We start from the raw sequence: 25356 nt of genomic DNA on the forward strand, positions 1-25356 counted from the left end.
TTGCACGCAGCTCTCATTTTTATTGATTCATAACATACAAGAGCGCGTTTATCCATGACTATCAAATGCTAGTACATCTGATTAAATAAAAGCGAAGCCCTTTTTTAAAAAAAGTATAACATATTCCTCTTTGAGATTAAATACAGAAATTTTCACAATTAAAAGCAAAGTATTACAGATGCTGGAGATGAAAATATAAACAGAATGTGCTGGAGAAACTCAGCAGACCTAGCAGCATATAGGAAGAGAGACACAGAGTTAATGTTGAGTCCAGTATGACTACTTCTTCAGTCCCAAAGAACTCCACTCAGATGCTGCCAGATCTGCTGACTTTCTCCAGCACTGCTTTTATTTCAGCTTCCATAGCTGTATTGATCCTTGCATCAAATTCAGATTAGTAAAATAAAGAAAGCAAAATGGTTTTCTCGAAATGCAAATCTCTAAGGCCAAAGCATAATCAGCTGGTTAACGCTATAACAATTAATAAAAGCGACTTTAAAGTAGTAAGGCATTTAATAGAACATTGGGCAAAAAGCAAAAGTGAGGACTGCAGACGCTGGAGATCAGAGTCTAGATTAGAGTGGTGCTGGAAAAGCACAGCAGATCAGGCAGCATCCGAGGAGCAGGAAAATTGACATTTTGGGCAAAAGCCCTTCATCAGGAATTTAATAGAATACCCCCATTAAATAAATTTGACACTGTAGTGATTGGAATCAGGTGGATCTCATTGACTATGAGCTCCTTGATTGGGGTTGTTAACCCAGGCCAATCTGGGTGCATCAGTTCAGGGACTGGGAACAGGCAGGCTGGCCAGAGCCAGTGTACTGTGCACATGTAAATAAAGGGTGACTTGGTCATGGGACGCTGGCTTTGAAGAGTTATTTCAGACACCAACCAACATAAGGAGATATTAGGAAACCTGACAGAAAGTTTGGTCACATTGGTAGGATATATACAACATCTTAGAGGGAAAAGAAAGGCAGAGAGGTATAGGGGTTGAATTCCAGAGCTTAGGGAGGATACAGCTGACATTGGAGTGATGGAAGGCAGCAGACATGTGGCTAGAATGGAAGGGTTAGAGAATCTCAGATTTGCAGAGATAGGGAAAGATTTAAAGACAAGAATTAAAAGCCAATGTAGGTCAGTAGCATAGGGGACAGGTAAACATTAATTGGATTCAGTGGAAGTTAGGTCTAGGCAGCAAATCTTGCATGACCTCAGTTGTACAATGGGAAGAAAGATGGAATGCCAGCAGAAGAGCATTAGAATAATCAACTTTGAGAGATGGTAAAGGCATGAATGAAAGTTTTCATAGCAGATGAGCTGGTGCCAGGCAGACACAAGCAGTGTAACTGTGATAAAGATATTAGCAATGTATCAGCATGTTGTCTAAATTTGGCTAAGTTTGTACTGCATTACAGTTTACTTCCTAAATAATACAACATGAAATATATGTTCACTTTTCCTTTCTTTCCCCATTAAAAACTTGCAGCATTCTATTTCACAGCATTAACCAACAGCTGCTTAAACTTTTCCATGTCACATTTCAGAAAGACAATAGCTTTGTGCTTTAGTTTCAGGAGATCAAGGGTATCTAGAACCATCATCCCTCTGGTCAATGATCCATGCAGTTCCACACTTACCCCATACACTGCATGTTCAGTGACAACAGACTCATCAATTGCAGCAGCCATTGCATAGGAATCACAGGACACAAACCCCTCTCCAAAAAACAGCTCTTTGTTGCCTTTATCATCTTTGACATACTGAGTAGTAAGTGCAGTTATATTCTTCATGAATCGAGCTTTTTCAGTATTTTGATTTATCCATTTATGAAAAAAGTCCTGCAATTCAAGAGAAAAGGTGATAATATTTCAGCCACTGAAAGAGCTTTTGGTCCAGATATCTATAATATTTTGAATAACCCCACAACCCAACAGCAGATAAGGGACTGGGGTGTTTGAGCAGAAGTAATGCTATCCCTTATCAAAAAATGCCACTTCCCCTCCTCTGTTGCTCCCCTTTCTATCCTTCCTGTAGCATTTGTCTCCTGCAAGTTGCCAGTCCTGTCCATCCCTGAGGCATGTTTCTGTAATTGCTATGATTTCCCATCCCGACATTGCATTCACAAACATGCACTCTCCCTCAACCACCGATGCTCAGTTGGAACAGTATGAATCATCTACAAGACACACTGTCTTCTTCTCTACAATCAGCAGGTTGATTAAAAACCAAAGCTGCTCACTTTGGAAGCCACTGAGGGCTTTTTGTTCCACACCTGTGTTAATTACCTGTTGCACACAGTTGCACAATTTCAGTCAAAAAACCCTTCCTGCAATCCTGATTTGCTTTCATAGTTCCAAATTTGTAAATATAGTTCGCCATGTTTATTTTAAACAGCCACTAACATCAGCCAAAAAGGAGACCGATTATGTGTTTGCAAAGAAAGTTGGCAGCTGCAGTTCCACATGTTCTCTTAGAAACAGCTGTGCTCACTCATTAGTGTTAAGATTCAGTGAATGTCAGAAGTATATAAGTAACACCTTGATGTTCAATTACTTTTGTGCACTTGTACTCTGCTAAACCCTTTAACTTGTATTTGCACAGGGCATGTGGGTATCACTGGCTGAGCCAGCATTTACTGCCTCTCGTCACTTGCCCTTGAGCATGTGGTGGTGTGCTGACTTCTTGAATGGCTGCAGTCAATGTGCTTTGGTCAATGCACAATGTCATTATGGAGGGAATTCAACTCAATCCTCCAGTATTTGTACCCAACAACACTGAAGGAACTATGATATATTTCCAAGTCAGGATGGTGAATGGGTTGGAGGGGAACTTATGACCATAAGATAGAGGAGCAGAAGAAGTAGGCTGTTCAGCCAATCACATCCACTCTGCCATTCAAAGAAATAATGGCTGATCTGTTATTCCTCAACTCCACTTTCATGCCTCTCCCCCATACTTGCACTCTGCCATTCAAAGAAATAATGGCTGATCTGTTATTCCTCAACTCCACTTTCATGCCTCTCCCCCATACTTGCAGATGGTGTTCCCATGCATCTGCTGCCCTTATCCTTCTATACCTTAGTGGTTGTGGGTTTGGAAGGTGTTGCCTAAGAATTTTTACAGTGCACCTTGTAGATGATTCATAATGTTCCAACTGAGCATCGGTGGTTGAGGGAGTGGATGTTTGTGAATCCAATGCCGGGATGGGAAATCATAGCAATTACAGAAACATGCCTCAGGGATGGACAGAAAAATGTGTTGCTGGAAAAGCGCAACAGGTCAGGCAGCAATCCAAAGAGCAGGAGAATCAACGTTTCGGGCATAAGCCCTTCTTCAGGATGGACAGGACTGGCAACTTGCAGGATATAGATGCTACAGGAAGGATAGAAAGGGGAGCAACAGAGGAGGGGGAGTGGCATTTTTTGATAAGGGATAGCATTACTTCTGTACTTAGGGAGGATATTCCTGGGAATACATCTAGGGAAGTTATTTAGGTGGAATTCAGAAATAAGAAAGGGATGATCACCTTATTGGGATTGAATTATACACCCCCTAATAGTTATCAGGAAATAGTTAGCTGAAATTTACTTACAAAATTTGTTTCTATCTGTAAGAATAATAAGTAGGTTATGGTAGGGGATTTTAACTTTCCAAGCATAGACTGGGACTGCCATAGTGTGAAAGGTTTAGATGGAGAGGAATTTCTTAAGTGCGTACAAGACAATTTTCTGATTTAGTATGTGGATGTACCTGCTAGAGAAGGTGCAAAACCTGACCTACTCTTGGGAAATAAGGCAGGGCAGGTGACTGAGGTGTCAGTGGGGGAGCACTTTGGGGCCAGCGACCACAATTCTATTGGTTTTAAAATAGTGATGGAAAAAGATAGACAGATCTAAAAGTTGAAGTTCTAAATTGAAGGAAGGCTATTTTTAACAGTATTAGGCAAGACATTTCAAAAGCTGATTGGGGGCAGATGTTCGCATGTAAGGGGATGGTTGGAAAATAAGAAGCCTTCAAAAATGTGATAACGCCAGTTCAGAGACAGTACATTGCTGTTATGGTGAAAGGAAAGGCTGATAGATTTAGGGAATGCTAGATGACTAGAAAAATTGAGAGTTTGGCTAAGAAAAAGCAAGAAGCATATGTCAGGTATAGACAGGAGAGATCCTTAGACGAGCATAAAGGCAATAGGATATTACTTAAGAGGGGATTCAGGAGGGCAACAAGGGCACATGAGATAGTTTTGGCGAAGAGGGTTAAGGAGAATCCAAAGGGTTTTTATAAATACATTAAGGACAAAAGGGTAACTAGGGAGAGATTGGGGTGCCTTAAATATCAGCAAAGCAGCCTATGTGTGGAGTCGCAGGAGATGGGAGAGATACTAAATGAGTATTTTGCATCAGTGTTTACTGTGAAGAGGACATGGAAGATAGAGAATATGGGGAAATAGATGGTGACATCTTGAAAAATGGTGCTGGATGTCTTGAAATGCATAAAAGTGGATAAATCCCCAGGACCTGATCAGGTGTACCCCAGACCTATGTGGGAAGCTAGGGAAGAGATTGCTGGGCCCCTTCCTAAGATATTTATATCATCGATAGTCACAGGTGAGGTGCTGGAAGACTGGAGGTTGGCTAATGTGATGCCACTATTTAAGAAAGGTGGTAAGGACAAGCCAGGGAACTATAGATCGGTGAGCCTGACATTGGTGATGGACAAGTTGTTTGAGAGAATCGTGAGGGACAGGATGTACATGTATTTGGAAAGGCAAGGACTGATTAAGGGTAGTCAGAATGGTCATGTGTGTGGGAAATCATGTCTCACGAACTTGAGTGAGTTTTTTGAAGAAGTAACAAAGAGGATTGATGAGGACAGAGCGGTGGGCATGATCTATATGGAGTGCAGTAAGGCATTCAACAAGGTTCCTCATGGGAGAGTGGTTAGCAAGGTTAGATCTCATTGAATAAAGGGAGAACTAGCCATTTGGATACAGAACTGGCTCAAAGGTGGTGCTGGTGGAGGGTTGCTTTTCAGACTGGAGGCCTGTGACCAGTGTATGCTACAAGGATCGGTGCTGGGTCCACTGCTCTTTGTCATTAATATAAATGATTTGGATGTGAACATAGGAGGTATAGTTAGTCAGTTTGCAGATGACACCAAAATTGGAGGTGTAGTGGACAGCAAAGAAGTTTACCTCAGAGTACAATGGAATCTTGATCAGATGGGCCAATGGGCTGAGGAGGTGGCAGATGAAGTTTAATTTAGATAAATGCGAGGTGCTGCATTTTGGAAAAGCAAATCAAATCAGGACTTCTACACTTAATGGTAATGTCCTAGGTAGTGTTGCTGAACAAAGAGCCCTTGGAGTGCAGGTTCATAGCTCCTTGAAAGTGGAGCTGCAGGTAGATATGATAGTGAAGAATGTGTTTGTTATGCTTTCCCTTATTGGTTAGTGCATTGAGTACAGGAGTTGGGAGGTCATGTTACAGCTGTATAGGACATTGGTTAGGCCACTTTTGGAATATTGCATGCAATTCTGGTCTCCTTCCTATCGGAAGGCTGTTTTTTTAAGATTAGATTAGATTCATTAGTGTGTGGAAACAGGCCCTTTGGCCCAACAAATCCACACCAACCCTCCAAAGAGCAACGCACTCCCCCTCTGACTAATGCACCGAACACTATGGGCAATTTAGCATGGCCAATTCACCTGACCTGCACATCTTTGGATTGTGGGAGAAAACCAGAGCATCTGGAGGAAGCCCACACAGACACGGGGAGAATGTGCAAACTCCACACAGACAGTTGGCCAAGGCTGGAATCGAACCTGGGACTCTGGTGCTGCGAGGCAGCAGTGCTGACCAATGAGCCACCGTGCCACCCATTGTGAAACTTGAAAGGGTTCAGAAAAGATTTATAAGGATGTTGCCAGGGTTGGAGGATTTGAGCCATAGGGAGATGCTGAATAGGCTGGGACTGTTTTCCGTGGAGCGTTGGAGGCTGAGGGGTGACCTTATAAATATTTATAAAATGATGAAGGGCATGGTTAGGGTAAATAGACAAAGTCTTTTCCCTGGGGTGGGTGAGTCCAGAACTAGAGGGCGTAGGTTTAGTGTGAGAGGGGAAAAATAGTAAAAGGGGCCTAAGGGGCAACATTTTCATGCAGTGGGTGGTGTATATGGAATAAGCTGCCAGAAGAAATGGTAGAGGTTGGAAAATTGCAGCATTGAAAAGGCACCTGGATGTGTATATGAATCAGAAGGGTTTAGAGGGATATGAGCCAAGTGCAGACAAAAGGGACTAGATTATGTTAGGATAGCTGGTCAGCATGACAAGTTGGACTGAAAGGTCTATTTTCGTGCTTTACTTCATTTTGACACTAGAACCCTAAACGGCCGTTTTGTCTGGGTTCATTTCCTGTGCTGGCAGAGATTATTATGAAGATCCGACCTTTTCAGCCTCACCACTGACCTGAGGGGTTGGGAACTTCCAGGTTAAAGGACCACCAGTCATCTCTCTCCACAATTAGTGAGCAGCCGATAGTCCACTAAGACTGTAGAAATTTTATCTTTATATAACATTGATCATGTTCTAGTTTGTACTGCTTGCATTTCATTACATAATCCAATTTAGTGAATGATAATCTACAAAAATCCATTGAATATTGTATACTCTCTGAAATGAGGGAAACTGCAAATCCCAGATGTCATTATATTCAGTGCACAGCAGAAAAGCTTACTTGGATCCAAATTTGTCGCAACCCTTCACAATTTAAAGCACTTTTAAGATATGCCCTCTTACCGCAGTCTTTTTGTGAAGACCTCCCCTCCTGGTACATGGCGCCCAAAAGTTTAACCCTTTAATAGTTAGTCATTTTAAACCTTGAAATCTAATTAGAATAGGGAGCTAGACCGATTCAAAAATCTATGCTCGTTGATTAACGTAACTGGGATTGCTTATACATATGTATGAAGTAACTAGAGTTAGTTCCACCATGTATTCCATCAGAAAGGAAACTAAACGTTTTTGCTAGTACCAGTTGCTTTGTTGCATGATCCAATAACAAAACATAGAATGTGTATGTGAGCTCCCAGAACTAAACTTCCATCTGAATTCTGACTTTTCTTCATTGGGACTGGACATAGTCCCAACAGTGGCTTCCAATCAGAGTGGTGATGCTAGGATTACAAACCTGGAGCCAATCAAAGAGGCCAGCAGCTCCCTGAGACAGTATCTCCTTTCAAGTGATGGATGGAGTATTAAAAGGCTGAGGGGCAGCTGATAAATTGTGCCTTAGTTTTGCCTAAATTGAAGAACTTACCCATGGTAATCGATGACGGAGACTATATTCCAAGGTGGCAATGTGAGTGGGGCATGTAAAATGGCTGAGGACAATGGAAGCTGCTTCTGGGTCAGTAACAAAGTTAAACTCACTGCAGACTCTCACATTCCCTCGGGCTGAAAATAAAGCAGACATCGTAAATGTTGAGAACACGATAATTGACATAATGTAGCGGTAATTGGCCATCTTGGAGGTTAGACCTTTAGTAAGCTTCATTTGGAAAGGATGGAGGGTGGCCTTCCTGCCTGAAGATCTACTGAAACTCTTAGGAAACTGCTCAAGGCTGACTTTAGAACCACATCTTACCACTGGTGGATCAACTGCCCAACAAATTCAGTAAAGCTTGGCTGTGGCCTACTGAGGGTGTGAAGACAGAGGTGTCTCTCATCCCATACACTCTGCAACTGATCAAGGGGAGACCTTAGTCTGAAGCTATTCTCTTGCCTTTTAAATTGACCCACTCACCCACTTCGCCAAGGTCCTGGTTTATTATCCCCAATGTCCTCACACTCACCGCTCTCCAGCGTTCTATTGTTAATCCCTGCTGAAGATCTCAGTGCAGTACTAGCTCTGGCCTTCTGTCCCAGTGGCGTTGATAATACTGGATAGTTTACAGCCACTGATTTGTCAGCAGTTCTTGGGATGGAATGTCTATACTCCAAGGCGAAAGTGAAGACTGCAGATGCTGGAGATCAGAGTCAAGATTAGAGTGGTGCTGGAAAAGCACAGCAGGTCAGGCAGCATCCTGACCTCATTCCTGATGAAGGGCTTTTGCCCGAAATGTTGATTTTCCTGCTCCTCGGATGCTGCCTGACCTGCTGTGCTTGTCTACACTGCAACACTATTATTTCAATGGGAGCATATCACTGCCCCAGGAAATGTTGAATCATTGCAACATTCCATTGGGTCTCCTGAAAATGAACAACATAAAGTTCCCACCGGTTTTCAGTAGCCGCCCCCCCCCCCGCCGACTGATCATAATATTACATTCCACCCACCAACTCTCTTCCTCTCTCTCTCCTGATGCTGTCAGACCTGCTCTGTACTTCCATCATTTGCTGTTCAAGTCAGATTTCTAGCCTCCACAGTATTTTGCTTCAGTAAAGGAGACCTACCTTCCATGTTTCCTCCCATGATGTACAAAGATTTCAGTTTTGTTGGGAAAGTGGGGTCCATTTTTGCAGCCAGGGCCACATTGGTCAGGGGTCCAACAGCAACAAGACAGACCTACAAGATGATGCAATGTCTGAGGATAGTAACAGTGAGGCGTTCATTCCTTTGTACATTGTCATAGTAAAAAGCTATTGCTGAATTCAAAGTAAAACCTATTGCAGTGTTCATAAATGTTTTCAGGAATACTGCATTGCATATCAGACAAACAATGTTTCAATGAGAATGCGACTCTGTTTGACCTACTTAAGATTTACAAGTAAATAAACATAAAAGTTCGGACCAGGCTACTTGATCCCTCCACCATGTCCCACCATTTAATATGATCATGACAAATCTGTTTGCATTTCAAATTGCATATTCCTGTCTACCTGTGATAACCTTTGATTTTCTCACCCAACAAGAATCTACCAATCTTTCCTTTAAATGTATTCAATGGCCCTGCCTCCACTGCCATCTGAGATGGAGAAATCCAAAGTGAAACGACATAAAAACATTCTCGTCTCTTTCCTAAATGGGCATGTGTTCATTGTTAAACAGTGCCCTCTGGTGCTAGAATTGTGACAAGAGGAAATATCCTTTCTCCATCCAAGTTACCAACACTATTGAGGATCTTATATACTTCAACCAAACCACGCTTCACTCTAAACCCCAGTGGAAACAATCCCAGTCTGTCCAACTTATCCTCATCATATAAACTGCTCAAACCAGGGATCAATCTAGTAAAGTACTTTTGAACCACCTCAAAGATGTTCATCTCCTTCCTTAAAAAAGTGAGGTCTAAACTGCACAAAGGATTCAAGATGTGGTTTCATTAATGCCCTTTGTAACAGAAGTTGAACATCCTTGCGTTCATGTTCTATTCATCTTGTAATAAAGAATAGCATCCCATTATCTTCCTTAATTACTTGCTGAACCTGCGTTTGAACATTTTGTGACTCATGCAGTGGAATAACAAGATCACTTTGCAGCTCTGAATTCTGCAGTCACCTTCTATTTAAAGTAGTCCTCTGCTTTTTTATTCTTCCTTCCAAAGTAAGTAACTTCACATTTCCTACCTTATACTCGGTTAGAATTTTGCATACTCACAGCCTGTGTGTCTCCATCTCCAAAACATCCACTTCACAACTTACTGTCCTACCCATCTTTGTCTCAGGTGAAAACGTAGTTACTAATCAATCATTCTCTTTCTCCAAGTCATTGATATAAACTGCACAAAAAAGCAGAGGTCCCTGCACAGACCCTGTGTGACCACACTCATCACATCGTGTTAATAAAATTGTTTTGTTACTGGAGACACAATTCCTTATTTACAAAAACACAATTAAAGTTTGTGCTGGCATTTCATTAATATGTTCAAATATTCTTCGCTGTGAATATAATCTTAACTTGTTCACAATTACAATAGTTTAGCTATAGCACAGGACATTTTATTCTTGAAACATTTAGCACAAACCTGAATTGTGATGGTTCGCACAGAAATATCACTGTTTCCAAATTTCCTTAATCTTTTACGCTTCTGCTGAGATAAGATCCTCTCTTTCTTTACACAGGCCTGCCCCAATTCAAAAAAACAAGCCCACTCCAGTCTCCTGCCATGTGTCCTTAAGGTTTTCAAAGACTTTGACCGCTAAGTTTTGCTGTCCCAACTACTTTGTATCTTTCACAATTACAGTGGGTACATCAGCTGAGCAAACAAAAAACCCACCAGTGGTGCCCTCACAAAATGCTTTAAATCTAAGAAAGGCATTCCCAACAGCAGCATGCTTTTTCCAGCTGATGTGCCCAGCATGAAAACCCGAATCATGTAAAACTAGTTTCATTGACCAGGACATGTTCACGTGCCTGAAGCCAGACTCCTGAAGCCACTGCTCTGCTTGGAACACAGTCAAACTGGGAGACTTGCAGGAGGAAATGCTTTTCGGATATCCTGAAAGCATCACTGAAGTGATCAAACAGCCGAAGCGACTCATCGGTGTCCCTGACTTGTGACCAATAAAAATGGAAAAAGGTACATTTGCGAAGGCAGCAAAACATTGTTAGATTTCAATGGGAATGCATAGAGGTTAAACTGAGGTGGCAGAGAAAATATACAATCCTCCTCGCAGCCTATCTATCTGACTCTTCATGTGGCAGAGACTGCAGAACGTACATTAGATTTACAGAGATGTCTCAAAAGACACGAAGCAGAAAGGAAGCAGGTCACCCTCAATCCCAAGGAACAACCCTTGAACGAGGGAAGACGACATCTCACCTGGCCAACATGCTTATTGACTATTCTTATCATGGCATTCACTGCATGCTCAGCTTGGATGTGTTCCAGCCCTGGAGCATTTGGGTCTGGAACATCACCCAGACCATCCTTTCCATGATAAGCAGGATCATGGAGACGTTCTCCAAGGAGAGAGATACCTGCACCCCGGTATACAGGAATCTGTGCAAACATGGAAACATAGTTTTCAGAAATACTGAGCATACATCACATCGGGTTCTTCAGAAAACATAGTACATGCAAGAAAGATGATTAATACTTTTATTGAAAAGCAGTTATTTAGTTGTTAACCAGACAGATAGTGAGTATTATTAAAAACTCAGGCAGTTTCTAGATTAATCTTCTTGGCATTTACTAAGTTACAAATAGGGACAGTACAACTGACTCCAATTCTTCAAATTAGGAAATGAAGAAATCAAACACATTTCAAATATTTGATTATTCAAATCCTGATTTAATGTTGCCCCATTTAGCATTATTTTGCTTTTAAGATTTAAGTGTTCTAGTTTATAAAGTTTCTTTACTTTAAGTTATGGAGCCTCAAATCTGTTAAGCACCTGTTGAGAGTATCATTATTTTTATCTTCCCTCATTTGATTAGATTAGATTCCCTACAGTGCAGAAATAGGCCTTTCGGCCCAACACCTTCACACCGACCCTCCAAAGAGTAACCCACCCAGACCCATTTCCCTCTGACTAATGCACATAGTACCATGGGCAATTTAGCATGGCCAATTCACCTGACCTGCACACCTTCTGGTTTGAAACTGTGAGTTGAAGTTGAGAATTAAACTTTGAACAGCAGCTTGTTTTGAACAAAAGCAGTGGAGAACAAAAGACTGGTGTTTGCAGTTGTGAATCAGCCTGGAACAATAATACAGGTTAATTAATGATCTAAGAACCCTATAGACAAACCAGTAGCTAGATGCTGTCAGGGACCAGCAGCTGGTTGGATGCTGAGTTGGTCAACCAAGGGAGGACTAATGATGGCCAGGCAAAAACAATGACTGCAGATGCTGGATTAGTGGTGCTGGAAGAGCACAGCAGTTCAGGCAGCATCCAAATAGCTTCGAAATCGATGTTTCGGGCAAAAGCCCTTCACCTGTGAACGGCTTTTGCCCGAAACGTCGATTTCGAAGCTACTTGGATGCTGCCTGAACTAATGATGGCCAGCCAACTGCAGAATGTTCGAAAATGAGGAGGAAAGGTGAGCTATCTCTGACTGGGTTTTGTGCAGGAAGCAGTTTTGCTTTAGCAGCTGCTGCACTGCGCTAGGTTTTTGTTTTTGCTTTCTCTAGTTATTATTCTCCAGTTATCAACCTGGTGAAAAGTTTTTTTTAAAAAATCCCAGTTGTAAGAAACCAGTAGAAGTCTCCACAGGTCTGCAGAAGCTGTTTGCATTGACTGGTGACTTTGGAATTCAAGCAAGATATACACAATCACCATCAAGGATTTCACAAAGGCCTGGTATTCATCACTGAGACAGTCATCCCTTACTAACAATTCTTTTATTTTAAGAAGAATATCCCTTAATTCTGTCTATCAGAAAGAGTGTCAGGGTTTGTGATCAAAAAAGATAAGGTTCAGATTGTAGATATGGATTACATTGCCCTATTGTTCATCTATGTTCTACTGAACATAGAACATAGAACATAGAAAAATACAGCGCAGTACAGGCCCTTTGGCCCTCGATGTTGCGCCGATCCAAGCCCACCTAACCTACACTAGCCCACTATCCTCCATATGCCTATCCAATGCCCGTTTAAATGCCCATGAAGAGGGAGAGTCCACCACTGCTACTGGCAGGGCATTCCATGAACTCACGACTCGCTGAGTAAAGAATCTACCCCTAACATCTGTCCTATACCTACCACCCCTTAATTTAAAGCTATGCCCCCTCGTAATAGCTGACTCCATACGTGAAGTTACATGCTTAACAGTAAACTGATTTTTTTTTTTGTTTAAATCAAACTTGGTATCAAAGATCTATCATTTGTTAATCTGTTCAGAAACAACTGAGTGATTTTCAGGCTGGTTTATGTTTTAAATTCGCTGTATTGCCAATCCGGTAATCGTGAGGCTGAGTTGGTTTGGCTTGCTATCCATGTCATAACATATACTTTACTGCATTTTGACACAAACTGTCCTGCTCTCCAACTTGTACCATGCCAATTCCCACACCACCACCCAAGGGTTGCGCCAAGAAGCTTTTATTCATCAGGCTTCAGGCTGCCACTGGAACCAATGCATGTACCTTGTCACATATTAGCTACTGTCTGATAGCATCTTCTTAAACAGGTAGCAGTGCCCCTTCCAGGTGGCAGCCACTACCTTTAGAATCTGCTCGGACAGGACTGTACTGGTCCTCTTGGGTAATGCGGGGCCTTGGCCTGTCAGCTAAGCCGAGCAGAAACTGATAGCTAAGTTTGGTACCCATGAGGATGGCCTCAACCGGGATTTTGGGTTCATGTCACACTTACATGATCCCACTACACTATACACTCTCACAAGCACACATACACACACACTCTTACATACACACACACACTCATGCACACTCTCTCATACACGCGTTTTCTCTCAGACACACACACATACACCCCCCCACACTCACACCCATACACACACCCTCTCACAGGCTTATACTCCATCACACTCATGCACGCAGAGACAGACAGACAGACAGACACGTCTATGGGGTGAATTTGCATTTGCAGATACATTCATACATTTTATTTTACTCTAAAAGCAAACAATCTGCAGGCAGTCAATGCAGGCTGAAAATCCATGTAATAAATTCCTATTTTGGAAATAGAACTAGTTTGATTCAAGATTGGGATACAGACAGACTCTAACTTTTAGTACAATGAAAGAGCTGAGATGTCACATTTTTAAAAAAAATCTTAAACTATCTCGAGAATGTGACTTAAAAGAAGTTCTAGGATTAACATATTAATGAACTGAAACCTGCAATCCATTCCAAAAGATGAAAGACTTAACTGCAATCTTGACTTTATTCAATTATATGACACTGTTTTGCTATAAGTTCTGTGTATTATGATCCTGTTCCACAGTTACCTGATGAAGGAGCAGCGCTCCGAAAGCTAGTGCTTCCAAATAAACCTGTTGGACTATAACCTGGTGTTGTAGATTTTTTTATCTAGGTGGAGGACATGGAAGGTAGTTGGTTCAGATTTACTTTGCTTTCCAAATCAATTACTGAATAGCAGAGTGGGCTTCAGGGGCTGAATGGTCTGCTGCTGTTCCTGTTTTGTGTGTTTGTACCAAACAGAAACAATAGGACAGCATCTTGACAGAAGTACAATATATCCAAGCTTTAAGTAAGTTTTGTATTCCTCACTTCTTGTTACTGAACAAAAAAAAAGAGTCCCACTTATACAGATTTGTTCCTCTGCTCTTCCACACCTACCTCCATCCTATTGCAAAGTTGTAACACTCGCAGCGCATTTTTGCAAACATTTTCAATGTTTGTGTTTCCGTGAGTACACGTTATACCCAGGATGTGTACATCAGGAGCTGCAAGAGCCATCATCATCGCTTGGGCATCATCCACCCCACAGTCAACATCTAACAGCAACAGCTTCTTTCCCATTGTACAACCTGAAATGCAGAACTTTTGTTTGAAAAGGCATTGCTTAACAATGTAAAGTTGAACAGTACTTGATGATTCATTGTTTGAAAATGGATATTTAAGCCAGTTGGTAATTCAACCAAGACAGCCTCCACAACCTACACTCACCCCTCCCCAGCCCAGGGCACTATTATTCCCTACCCCATACAGACACATAAACCATTTGAGTGGAGTAGGCCATTTGGCCCTTTGAGTCTGTCCTGACATTCAATAAGATCATGGCCAACCATCCAACTCAGTACCCTGCTCCTGCTTTTTCCCTACATCCTTTGATTCCTTCGGTACTAACTTTTTGCAATGAGCCAGCAACTGTTGCAGATCCAGTCCTGGTTCTGGCCCCTTCCAATCCCACCATGCACCTGACCCAACCCAAAGGATACCCAGAAAATGCAGTAACTTTCAGTGAATTAAAAGGACAACTCCTGGGTCTCTGACCACTTTCTTCTGACCGTTGTGAGGAGGAAGTGGACGATATCCACAGCTTAAAGTCAGGAGATTGGCTCCTTTCTGTGTGATCAGGATTTCAGTGAAGTGCAGATAAATAATTTGTTTGTATATCAGCTACTTAATCTACTGGCATTGATTTGTAATGGTGGTAGGAGAGGTATAGATAAACCAGGACCAGGACACAAAGGGCTTATCCTACTGACAGAGTCGGTATTGGTTTGCAGAGCAGTCATTGTTGGGGGTCATGCAATAACGCCGAGGAGTGAGATTCCAGTGAGGCCATATAAGGATTTGTGAATGAGGATAGGGGTTTGAGTTGGATGTCTCTGAGAACAGGAAAGAATGGAGGCTGGACCCAATATGGATGATGGATAAACAGGAGTTAGTGCAGAAACAACAGAAACTGCTGGAAAAACAGGCAGCATCTGAGAAGAGAAATCAGAGTTAACGTTTTGGGTCCGGTGACTCTTCCTCAGAACAGAACTGACCTCCAGCTCATCTAAAACACTTCAGCTCCCACCCCCTCTCTTCCCTCCCACAACAGTGATAGGGTTTCCCTTATCCTCTAGGAGAAAGTGAGGACTGCAGATGCTGGAGATCAGAGCTGAAAATGTGTTGCTGGAAAAGCGCAGCAGGTCAGGCAGCATCCAAGGAGCAGGAGAATCAATGTTTCGGGCATGAGCCCTTCTTCAGGCCTCTTTCCCTTATCCTCACCTACCATCCCACCAGCATCTACATCCACAGGACCACTGGCTTCCATTTTTGCCACCTGCAGCAGGATGCCATCATCAGACAGATATTCCCCTCCCCTCCCTTCTCTGCCTTCCACAGTGACTGTTTCTTCTGGGACACCCTGGTCCACTGTTCCTTCACTCCCAACACCTATCCACAGCTCCTCAGCACTTTCCCCTGCAACTGTCAAAGTGGTAACACTTGCCCATTTACCTTCTCCCTCCCCAGTATCCAAGTGCCCAAACATACCTTCGAGGTGAATCTAGTCTACTGCATTCGCTGCTCACAACATGGTCTTCTCTACATTGGGGAACTGAAGCCTAGACTGGCTGGTGCTTTGCAGAACACCTACATTCTGCTGCTAAAAAGACCCTGAGCTTCCAGTTGCCTGCCACTTTAACACATTACCCTGCTCCCAGGCCAATAACTCTGTCTCAGGTTTGCTGCAGTGCTCCAGTGAAGCTCAGTGAAAGCTGGAAGAACAACACCTCAATTTCCGCTTGGGGATTCGATATCAAGTTCAATAAGTTTCGGGCTTGACCTCTCCTAAGTCCTAGACCCCACTCCCACATACCAGCCCTTGTTATCACACAGTCTGCTATTCTACACAACCCATTGTTAGCAACTAACAGTCTCCAGTGTTCCACCCTCCTCACCAGATCCAATCTTTTGTCTGTCCAACTGTTCTTCTCTCTCTTTGGGCTCATTTACTCCTTACTCCCTCCCCCGACCCTACCTTCTGTGTAAAACCAACATTTTTATCGCTTCCATTTGTTCTGGGGAAGGGTCACTGGACCCGAAACATTAATTCTGATTTCTCTTCACAGATGCTGCTTGACCTGCTGAGCTTTACCAGCAGTTTCTGTTGTTGTTTCTGCACTAACCCCTGTTTGCTCATCATCCATATTGTGTCCAGCCTCCATTGTCTTCCTGTTCTCAGAGACATTCGACTCAAACCCCTCAGATTTACAGCATGCATAGTTCGTTCGGATTTTACTTCAGGTTTAGTGCAGAACAGGAGTCAGGAATTAGAATTTTGGATGAGTTCAAATTTATACAAAGTCGAGCACAGGAGGATAGTGACAGAACGGGAGGAGCTTAGTGTCAAAATAACAGAAACATATTTTCCAGTTTCAGTGATCTTGGGACTGAGGAAAAATTGAAGATGGATTTAGTAACTATGGCAGTGGAGTGGTGCTTGAGGTAAACTCAAGTCTAAAAAGGGCTCAGAGTAATGCAGTCTTAGTATGAATGAGAACTCAGAAAGGTTATAAAGTTGGAGATTTAGGGGTGGTTTTTTGGTAGCTTTGGACTTCTTAGCTTTTAAGTTAGAGAATGTTTTAATCAGGATATAGGACACACAACAGTCCATGACACTTGGCTCACTATGAGAGAGGATGTCAGGCTGAACGACACATTCAGAGGCAAAGTGATCTGATATGTATTTTCATAATTTTGTTTTAATTTCCCACAACCTATTACATTTAATTCCTTACATTGCCTGAGGCTGTGATCAATAAAATGAATATTTGATTTTTCAATTAGGATTTTGTATTTCACAAGTGTGTGCTTCTATCTGGAGATGAAATTTAAAGCCAGACATTTTGGATATACTGTTAGAAACAGAATAAGCTTTGGATCAGAAAGATGTTCAGCTGTTGATGGGTTCTGAATTTTACTTCCTTAGGGACTTTTTTATTAGTAGTAGATACACCTATTAAAAATGTTAACTATAAAATTTTATTTTTCTTCTCAACCTTAACACTCACCCGTCTGCATTGCAACTTGCTCCATTTTTGTGTCCAGGGCTCTTCCAATGTAGCAAGTTCTCAATTTCCACTCTGCAAGTTAAAGGAATAGGTTAACCTGAGAAAACTTTCTGTGTTAGCTGGTTGAGTTGCTTCACTGTCTGAATTGTATGCGATGAAGATATGGCTGAAAAGGAAACAAAAAGTTTTTAATGGATTTTAAAAAAACATAAGTGACACCTTAAAGGACCTTTGCTTTGTCCTTAGCGGACTTGACTATGGAGGATGGCATTATGGAGTGTGCCTCTGAATTCAGAGGATGGAGGCACTGGATACTGCAAAGGTGATCGGCCCTGACAACATTCTGACAATATTCCATCTGACAATATTCCCTTAGCTCCAGATCTCGCCACTCCCCTAACCAAGCTGTTCCAGTACACCTAAAGCACTGCCGTCTACACAACAATGTGGAAATTTGCGAAGGTATACTTAAAAAAAAACCCCAAAAGAAGTGAAGGTATTGGAAATCAGAAACAAGAACAGAAATTGTTGGAAAAACTCAGCAGGTCTGGCAGCATCTTTGGAGAGAAATCAGAATTAACATTTCGGTCACTGAACCTGAAATGTTAATTCTGATCTCTCTCCACAGATGCTGCCAGACCTGCTGAGTTTTGTCAGCAATTTCTGCTTTTGCCCTGTACACAGAAAAAGGACTAATTCATCCCCGTCCCAATTACCACCTTATTAGTCCACTCTTGATCATCAAAAAGGTGATGGAAGGTATCAGAAACTGTGCTATCAAGCAGCACATACTCAGAAATGGAATTAGAGATTTTATTGTCATGTGTACTCCAGTACAGGGATTCAGGAGTATAGTGAAAAGTGTAGAGTCACCATTCCCAGTTCCTTCTGAGATACAGAAGTACCGGGTACAAAATCATAGGTATAAAGTAGAAAGTAAGGAAATAAGTTAAAACTTCAACATTACAGTCCTTCTTAAGATCCATGGGTGTGGCTGTGGGCCTTCCACGGAACACAGAGTCTAACATCAGCAGGAGGTAGTCAGCCACCCTCGAGTCTTTTTGACACACTACATCTTGCTTCCACTGACATCATCATTGTGCAGTGCCCCCAGAGGCTGCCGGGTCCTGCACCCAACACAGGGACCAAACCTGCTTCCCTCCCCCGCCGTCGGGAACACACTCTCCCCGCCCTCCCCCGCCGCCGGGAACACACTCTCCCCTCCCTCCCCCGCCGCCGGGAACACACTCTCCCCTCCCTCCCCCACCGCCGGGAACACACTCTCCCCTCCCTCCCCCGCCATCGGGAACACACTCTCCCCTCCCTCCCCCGCCATCGGGAACACACTCTCCCCTCCCTCCCCCGCCATCGGGAACACACTCTCCCCTCCCTCCCCCCGCCATCGGGAACACACTCTCCCCTCCCTCCCCCGCCATCGGGAACACACTCTCCCCTCCCTCCCCCACCGCCGGGAACACACTCTCCCCTCCGTCCCCCACCGCTAGGAACACAGTTTGCTTCAGATACGTGGACAGCTTGAAGCTGTCGAGCTCTCCACAGAACTTCCGTAAGATAAAAAAAGCAGTGAGTGCAAAACAGTAAAAGGAGCCAACACACTGTGCTGCTGCAGCAGTGACCTGCTCACTGACTGCCCAGTTTGGGAACTGTCAGGGAAACCCAGCTCCTGACCTGATTATAATCCTGGTTCAAACATGGACAAGCCAGCTGAATGTCTGAGAGGAAGCAAGAGTGACTGCCCTTGATATCAAGATCACATTTGACTGAATGTGGTACCAAGGAGCCTGGCTCAATGGCAATGAGGAGAAAACTTCCTGTTGGTTGATGGAATACCTGACTTATTGGTTGTTGGAGGTCAATCATCTCAACAGGAAATCCTCAGGGCAGTGTCCGAAACCCAATCATCTTCAAATGCTTCATCAATGAACTTCCCTCCGGAGGTGTTCATTGATGACTACAGCATGTTCAGCACTATTCGTAACTCTATAGTTGTGCTATTCTCTACTGAAGCTGTCCATGTCCCAGTGCAACAAGATCTAGACAATACCCAGGATTAAGCTAAATGTGGCAAGTAACATTTGCATCTCAAATGCCAGGCAATGACCATCTTCAATAAAAGACAATCTAACCATCCTCCCTTGACATTCAATGGTGTTACCATCACTGAATTACCCTATCAACTTCCAGGGGGTCACTATTGACCACAAAATGTAACTGGATTCACCACATAAATACAGTGACTAAAACAGTAGGTCAGAGGCTAGGAATGCTCCAATGAGTAACTCACTTCTTTACTCCTCCATTGCTGGTCCACCATGAACAAGGCTCAAGTGAGGAGGGTGATGGAATACTCCCCGCTTGCCTGGCTGAATGCAACTCGATCAATACCCAAGATGTTTAACATTCGGCAGCACGGTGGCTCAATGGTTGGCACCGCTGCCTCACAGCGCCAGGTTCCCGGGTTCGATTCCCATAACCATGTGGAGTTTGCACATTGTCTGCGTGGGTTTCTTCCCACAGTCCAAAGGTGTGCAGATTAGGTGGATTGGCCATGCTAAATTACCCAAAGTCTTCAGGGATGAGCAGGCGAAGTTGATTAGTCACGGGAAATGCAGGGTGAAGAGGACAGGATGGAAGGTGCATCTGAGTGGGATACTCTTTGGAGGACCAGTATGGACTTGATGGGCTGAATAACCCACTTCCACACTGAAGGGAATCTTTGATCCTATCATCCAGGACAAAGTGGCCTGCTTGATTAGCCCCACATTTGCAAACACGCGCACCCCCCCCCCCCCCCCGGTGCTCAATAGCATCAGCATATACCATCAAGATGCACTGCATAAATTCAACAAGGATCCTCAGATATCACCTTCCAAACCCACAACCATGACCAGCTAGAAGGACAAGGGCAACAGATAAGAAAGAACTTGCAAATTTCCCTCCTTGCTTGACATCAAGACTCAGAAATATATCACTATTCCTTCAGCAAGCGACGGCACTATGTCTTTAAGAGATGTGATTTGCCCTTTTTTAAATGAAGGGAGGTTGAGACAGAGGTGGTGAGTGGCCTGTTCACAACCAATAAAGTAAAGATTGAGAGGCCTTGAGGTTTTTAAAACAGTTGGAACAATAGAAGCAACATGAAGGGGTGGGGTCAAGCTCCCACAGAACCAGGATTTTAGTTTAATTTTCAGTAGCTGTTGGGGTTTGGAAGCTGCTATACATCTCTCCCTGCTACAGCAAATGCTTAAGTTCTCTCTAAGATTTTTTTGATGTTCTTTCCATCTGAACTGGAGAGGTCCTGGAGAATGTTGCTGAACAAAGAGAGCTTGGAGTGGAGGATCATAGTTCCTTGAAAGTGGAGTTGCAGGTAGATAGGATAATGAAGAAGGCGTTTGGTATGCTTTCCTTTATTGGTCAGAATATTGAGTACAGGAGTTGGGAGGCCATGTTGTGGCTGTACAGGACATTGGTTAAGCCATTGTTGGAATATTGCGTGCATTTTTTTTTAGGTTAGATTACTTTTAGATTAGATTAGATTACTTAGTGTGGAAACAGGCCATTTGGCCAACAAGTCCACACCGACCCTCCGAAAAGCAATCCACCCAGACCCATTCCCCTACAGTTACCCCTTCACCTAACACTACAGGCAATTTAGCATGGTCAATTTACCTAACCTGCACATTTTTTGGACTGTGGGAGAAAACCCACAAAGACACTGGGAGAATGTGCAAACTCTACACAGACAGTTGCCTGAGGCAGGAATTGAACCCAGGTCTCTGGCGCTGTGAGGCAGCAGTGCTAACCACTGTGCCATTGTGTCGCCCATGAACTCTAGTCTCCTTCATTTTGAAAGAATGTTGGGAAACTTGAAACGGTTCAGAAAATATTTACATGGATGTTGCCAGGGCTGGAAAATTTCAGCCTATAGGGAGAGGCTGAATAGGCTGGGGCTATTTTCCCAGGAGCACAGAGGTTGAGGGGTGATCTTATAGAAGTTTATAAAATCATGAGGGGCATGGATAGGGTAAATAGATTAAGTCTTTTCCCTGAGATGGGGTATTCCAAAAATAAGGGCGTAGGTTTAAGGTGAGAGGGGAAAGATATAAAAGGGACGTAAGGGGCAACTCTTTCACACAGAGAATGTTGTGAGCATGGATTGAGCTGCCAGAGGAAGTGGTGGAAGCTGGTACAATTCCAACATTTAAAAGGTATCTGAACGGGTATATGAATAGGAAGGGTTTAGAGGGATATGGACCAAATGCTGGCAAACAGGACTAGATTAAGTCAACATATCTGGTCGGCATGGACAAATTGGACTGAAGGGTCTGCTTCCATGCAGTTTATCTCTATGACTCTAATTGCAAAATAGACAGTCCTTTTTACTGAATTTGCCTTTGCCAAGGGTGTGTTTATGGGATGTTACTATATTGGAATAGTTACTGTTTAGTAGTTAAATAATCTATTATTCTGTTAAGCTTTCCAATAGCGTTGTTATTCTAATTCTTCTTTGTTATATTTTAACTATAGTGTAAGAATAATGTGCTTTTTGCTTCAAGCCTGATAATTTGACCAATCAAATTGCATCCAGAACACACCTTGCTCTTGCCTTTAAAAGTAAGAAAGAGGGTGGGGGTCTACTCTATTTTCGTAATATATTTTGAGGGGGTTTGGTCTGGTCCATAGTATTAGTGTTACAGAAGCAAGTTGTTCTATGCATTTGGAGAACTAAAACCTGATTAAATGTGCCACAGTAAAGTTAGTGTGATGCACTGTGTTGGACTGAAACATTTATAATTTACTGCAGTCAAGGGCAATTATTTTTGGGTTGGTCCTCATTTTTAAGAGTACATGGTTCTTAACTTTTTCAACACTTAAGAAAATGAAAACATATTTGACACTAACTATTAAAATAAGATCCATTTGAATAAGAAACCAGAAACTGTAACAGAAACAAGCAGCAAAATGCAGGCTACAATGGCCTAGAGGCTATTTTTTAAAAAAACTTCTTTTTGTAAGTTCAAGATAATAAAAGACTGTAAAACTGCTTATCGTAAAGCCACAGGAACGGTCTAAAATGCCAGTCAGTCCTGTTTCAATTTCAGTTCTTAATTTTTTTAAACCCAAAATTTGATGCCATTCCAACTGGTTTCTATATGCAGGTTTTCTGATAGATTTTGTTATATCTCTTTTTTTTCAAAAAACTCTTTTAAAACCCTCATGTTCAGAGGAATTTAAAGCAGGCCAGACTTGTTTGCAGCCGAATTATAAAATAACCCTGGTATCCAAAATAGAAACATCAAACAAACCGTAAAAGTTGTGATCAAAAAGGTGTGATTATGAGATGTTACTAGATTGGAACAGTTACTGTTTAGTAGTTATTATTATGCTAAGTTTTCCAATAAAGTTATTCCAATTCTTCTTTCTTTTGTTAATATTTTAACTATAGTGTAAGAATAAAGTATGTTTTGCTTCAAGTCTGGTAGTTTAACCAATCAAATTGCACCCAGAACACAATGCCTTTCACTTGTCTTTAAGAAAAAAGTAAAAGTAGAGTCCAGGTTATTTCCTTAATATATTTTAAGGGGTTTGGTCTGGTCCATAACAAATGTCTCTGGGTCAAAAGAATGGAATTACCACCACAATGTGTTGTGGAAGTACCTACAGAACATGGACTACAGTATTTCAAAATGCAGCTCACCAGCACCTTCTTGAGGGTAACTAGGGACAGGCAATAAATGGCTCACCCAGTGACACTAACAAGGGAATTTTAAAAGTTGCCTTTGTGATCAGGTCTTAACAAGTCTTTAGTTTTAGTCAAGCGGGTATCTCGACCACCCATAGAGGTGAATAGAGGTGAGAATGGAACAGGAACATGGTAACTTTTTTTGGAGTTGATTTTAACTGTTTGGCTACTCCATAACCTTAAGGTAGAATGAGTTAAACATTACTCTTCCCACCCAGATTCAAGTACACTGGATTTCCTATCACGGAATATATCTTCTGCTAAAGGCTCTCAACTCATTACACTCAGATACATTAACACACAGACACATTAAAGGCTTCATTGAAGATATACTTAATCCAAAATGCTTCATGCCGAAATACAGAAATCTAGACAATCCAGATTTCCCTAGTTCTCAGACTTGACTTTCAATGACAGAAATAGGACCAGTGTGTTTTCCATATTACACCATCTGCCACGTTGTCATGAAACATGATCCAATCTTAACTGACAAATGCAACCCCCCCCCCACCCCCACCAAAAAAAACACAAAATTAGATCCAGTAATATAATGCCATACAGAAGTTCGGGTGACAAGGAGCCAGTATTAATGTCACAGAAACAACCTGTTCTCTGCATTCTGGGGAACTCAAACACCTTAAAAGTGACATCGTGATGGTAGGCGTTGCAGTGTGATGCAGTGAAACATTCATAACTCGCTGTAATCTAGAGCGTTTATATTTGGGTTGGTCCTCAGTTTTGAGAGTGAGTGCTTCTTAACCTTTTCAACATTTGAGAAAGTAAAAACCCATTTGTCACCAATTATTAAAAAATGATCCATTTGAAGTAGGAAACCAAAAACTGTAACAAAACAAAAACAAGCAATATTTTTAAAGAGGAAGTAAGTTAGCTCTTCATAAGAATTGTAAAGACATTAAACTTTTTAATCAGTGTTGAATGCAATGTAGGACAACAAGTTGCAATGGCTTAGAGGCTGCTTATTAATTTTAAAAAAACTAAATAAAACTATTTTTTTGTGAGATCAGTATAATAAAAGTTGCGAAAATAGTTTAGCTGGAAAAATGCATGGCATAAACCCACAGAATGTGTCAAAAAGCCACTCAGTTCCAATCCAATTTCAGTTCTTAATTTTTAATCCAAAATTTAAACCCATTCTTACTCTCCAACCCTTCCAAGTATGGACTGGTTTTACTTATAGGTTTTCCAATTGACTTTGTTATAGATTTTTAGAAACAAAAATCTTTTAAAATCTGAGTGTTCAGAGGAGTTTAAAGCAGCACTAAACTTGTTTGTAGCCAAATTATTTAAAGAACCCTGGAGTCCAAAACCAATATCAACCAAGCCTTAAATGTTGGATCAAAATATGAGGGAGCTACATGCTGGATAAGTTCCCTCATTGACAATGTTCACCAAGTTTGGGGAAAGTGCGTCTTTTACAAGTTGTTAGAAGTACCAAGTATATTTCTGTGCAGAGCTCAGCAACAATTATTTCTTACTATTATTCTCTCCCGCGAGATTATTCAATTAAATTAGTTTAAGTCATAAAAATGGAACGTGTTGGAAACCCTGAGCAGACGTGACAGCAACTGTGCAGAAATAAAGTTTTCGATTTTGACATGATTCTTCAGAAAACAACTATTGACGGATCAGCCCAGGAAAATATAAACTTCACTCACCAAGTGTGTTCTCAACCAACCAGTTCCTCTGCCTTTAGTTTGCAGGATACGCAAAATGCTCCTCCAAAGACATATGAAGCTGACGAGCTTCCCCAGCGGCTCTTGGCGGAAGTTGATTAACTTGTCTTAAAGCGACTGGGTTGGTCTTCAACGACATGTGGTGGTCAAACAAAACAATCTTGTTTTCCAGGCCGCTTGTTTTTTTCCAGTTTAAAATTCATACCATGTGCAATATTATGAGTTTTAAATTAAGATAAAGATAATTATCAACAGATTATGTTTATAAAGCACACAATTTTGTTGGTGCTGAGCTTCCAGAGACACTCTCTGCCCCATAAGTTACATTAACGCTTAAAAATGTGAAAAGTGAAAAATCACACAACACCAGGTAATAGTCCAACAGGTTTATTTGGAAGCACTAGCTTTCGGAGTGCTGCTCCTTCGTCAACCATCTGATGAAGGAGCAGTGCTCCGAAAGCTAGAGTGCTTCCAAATAAACCTGTTGGACTATAACCTGGTATTGTATGATT

At 42.1% G+C, this 25356-nt stretch overlaps 1 protein-coding gene across 1 annotated transcript; it reads right to left on the reverse strand.

Moving 5' to 3' along the window:
- Positions 1-24938, reverse strand: LOC140481198 (nucleoside hydrolase-like). Its single transcript, XM_072577012.1, has 7 exons — positions 24827-24938; positions 17387-17458; positions 14217-14407; positions 10770-10949; positions 8461-8572; positions 7325-7461; positions 1-1844 (listed from the first exon to the last, which is right to left on the reverse strand). The coding sequence occupies exons 2-7, from the start codon at positions 17409-17411 to the stop codon at positions 1497-1499; spliced, it is 993 nt and encodes a 330-aa protein (XP_072433113.1). The 5' UTR covers positions 17412-17458; positions 24827-24938; the 3' UTR covers positions 1-1496.
- Between the last annotated feature and the right edge of the window lie 418 nt (positions 24939-25356).

This window comes from Chiloscyllium punctatum, chromosome 9, assembly GCF_047496795.1.
Source record: "Chiloscyllium punctatum isolate Juve2018m chromosome 9, sChiPun1.3, whole genome shotgun sequence".
Lineage (NCBI taxonomy): Eukaryota > Metazoa > Chordata > Chondrichthyes > Orectolobiformes > Hemiscylliidae > Chiloscyllium > Chiloscyllium punctatum.

Coding starts and splice junctions, on each gene's coding strand:
- LOC140481198 (XM_072577012.1), bottom strand. CDS start 17,411: ATGGAGCAAGTTGCAATGCAGACGG. Junction 14,408..17,386: donor GCAAGTTGCAATGCAGACGG/GTGAGTGTTAAG, acceptor TCTGCATTTCAG/GTTGTACAATGGGAAAGAAG. Junction 7,462..8,460: donor CATGGGAGGAAACATGGAAG/GTAGGTCTCCTT, acceptor CTTTATTTTCAG/CCCGAGGGAATGTGAGAGTC.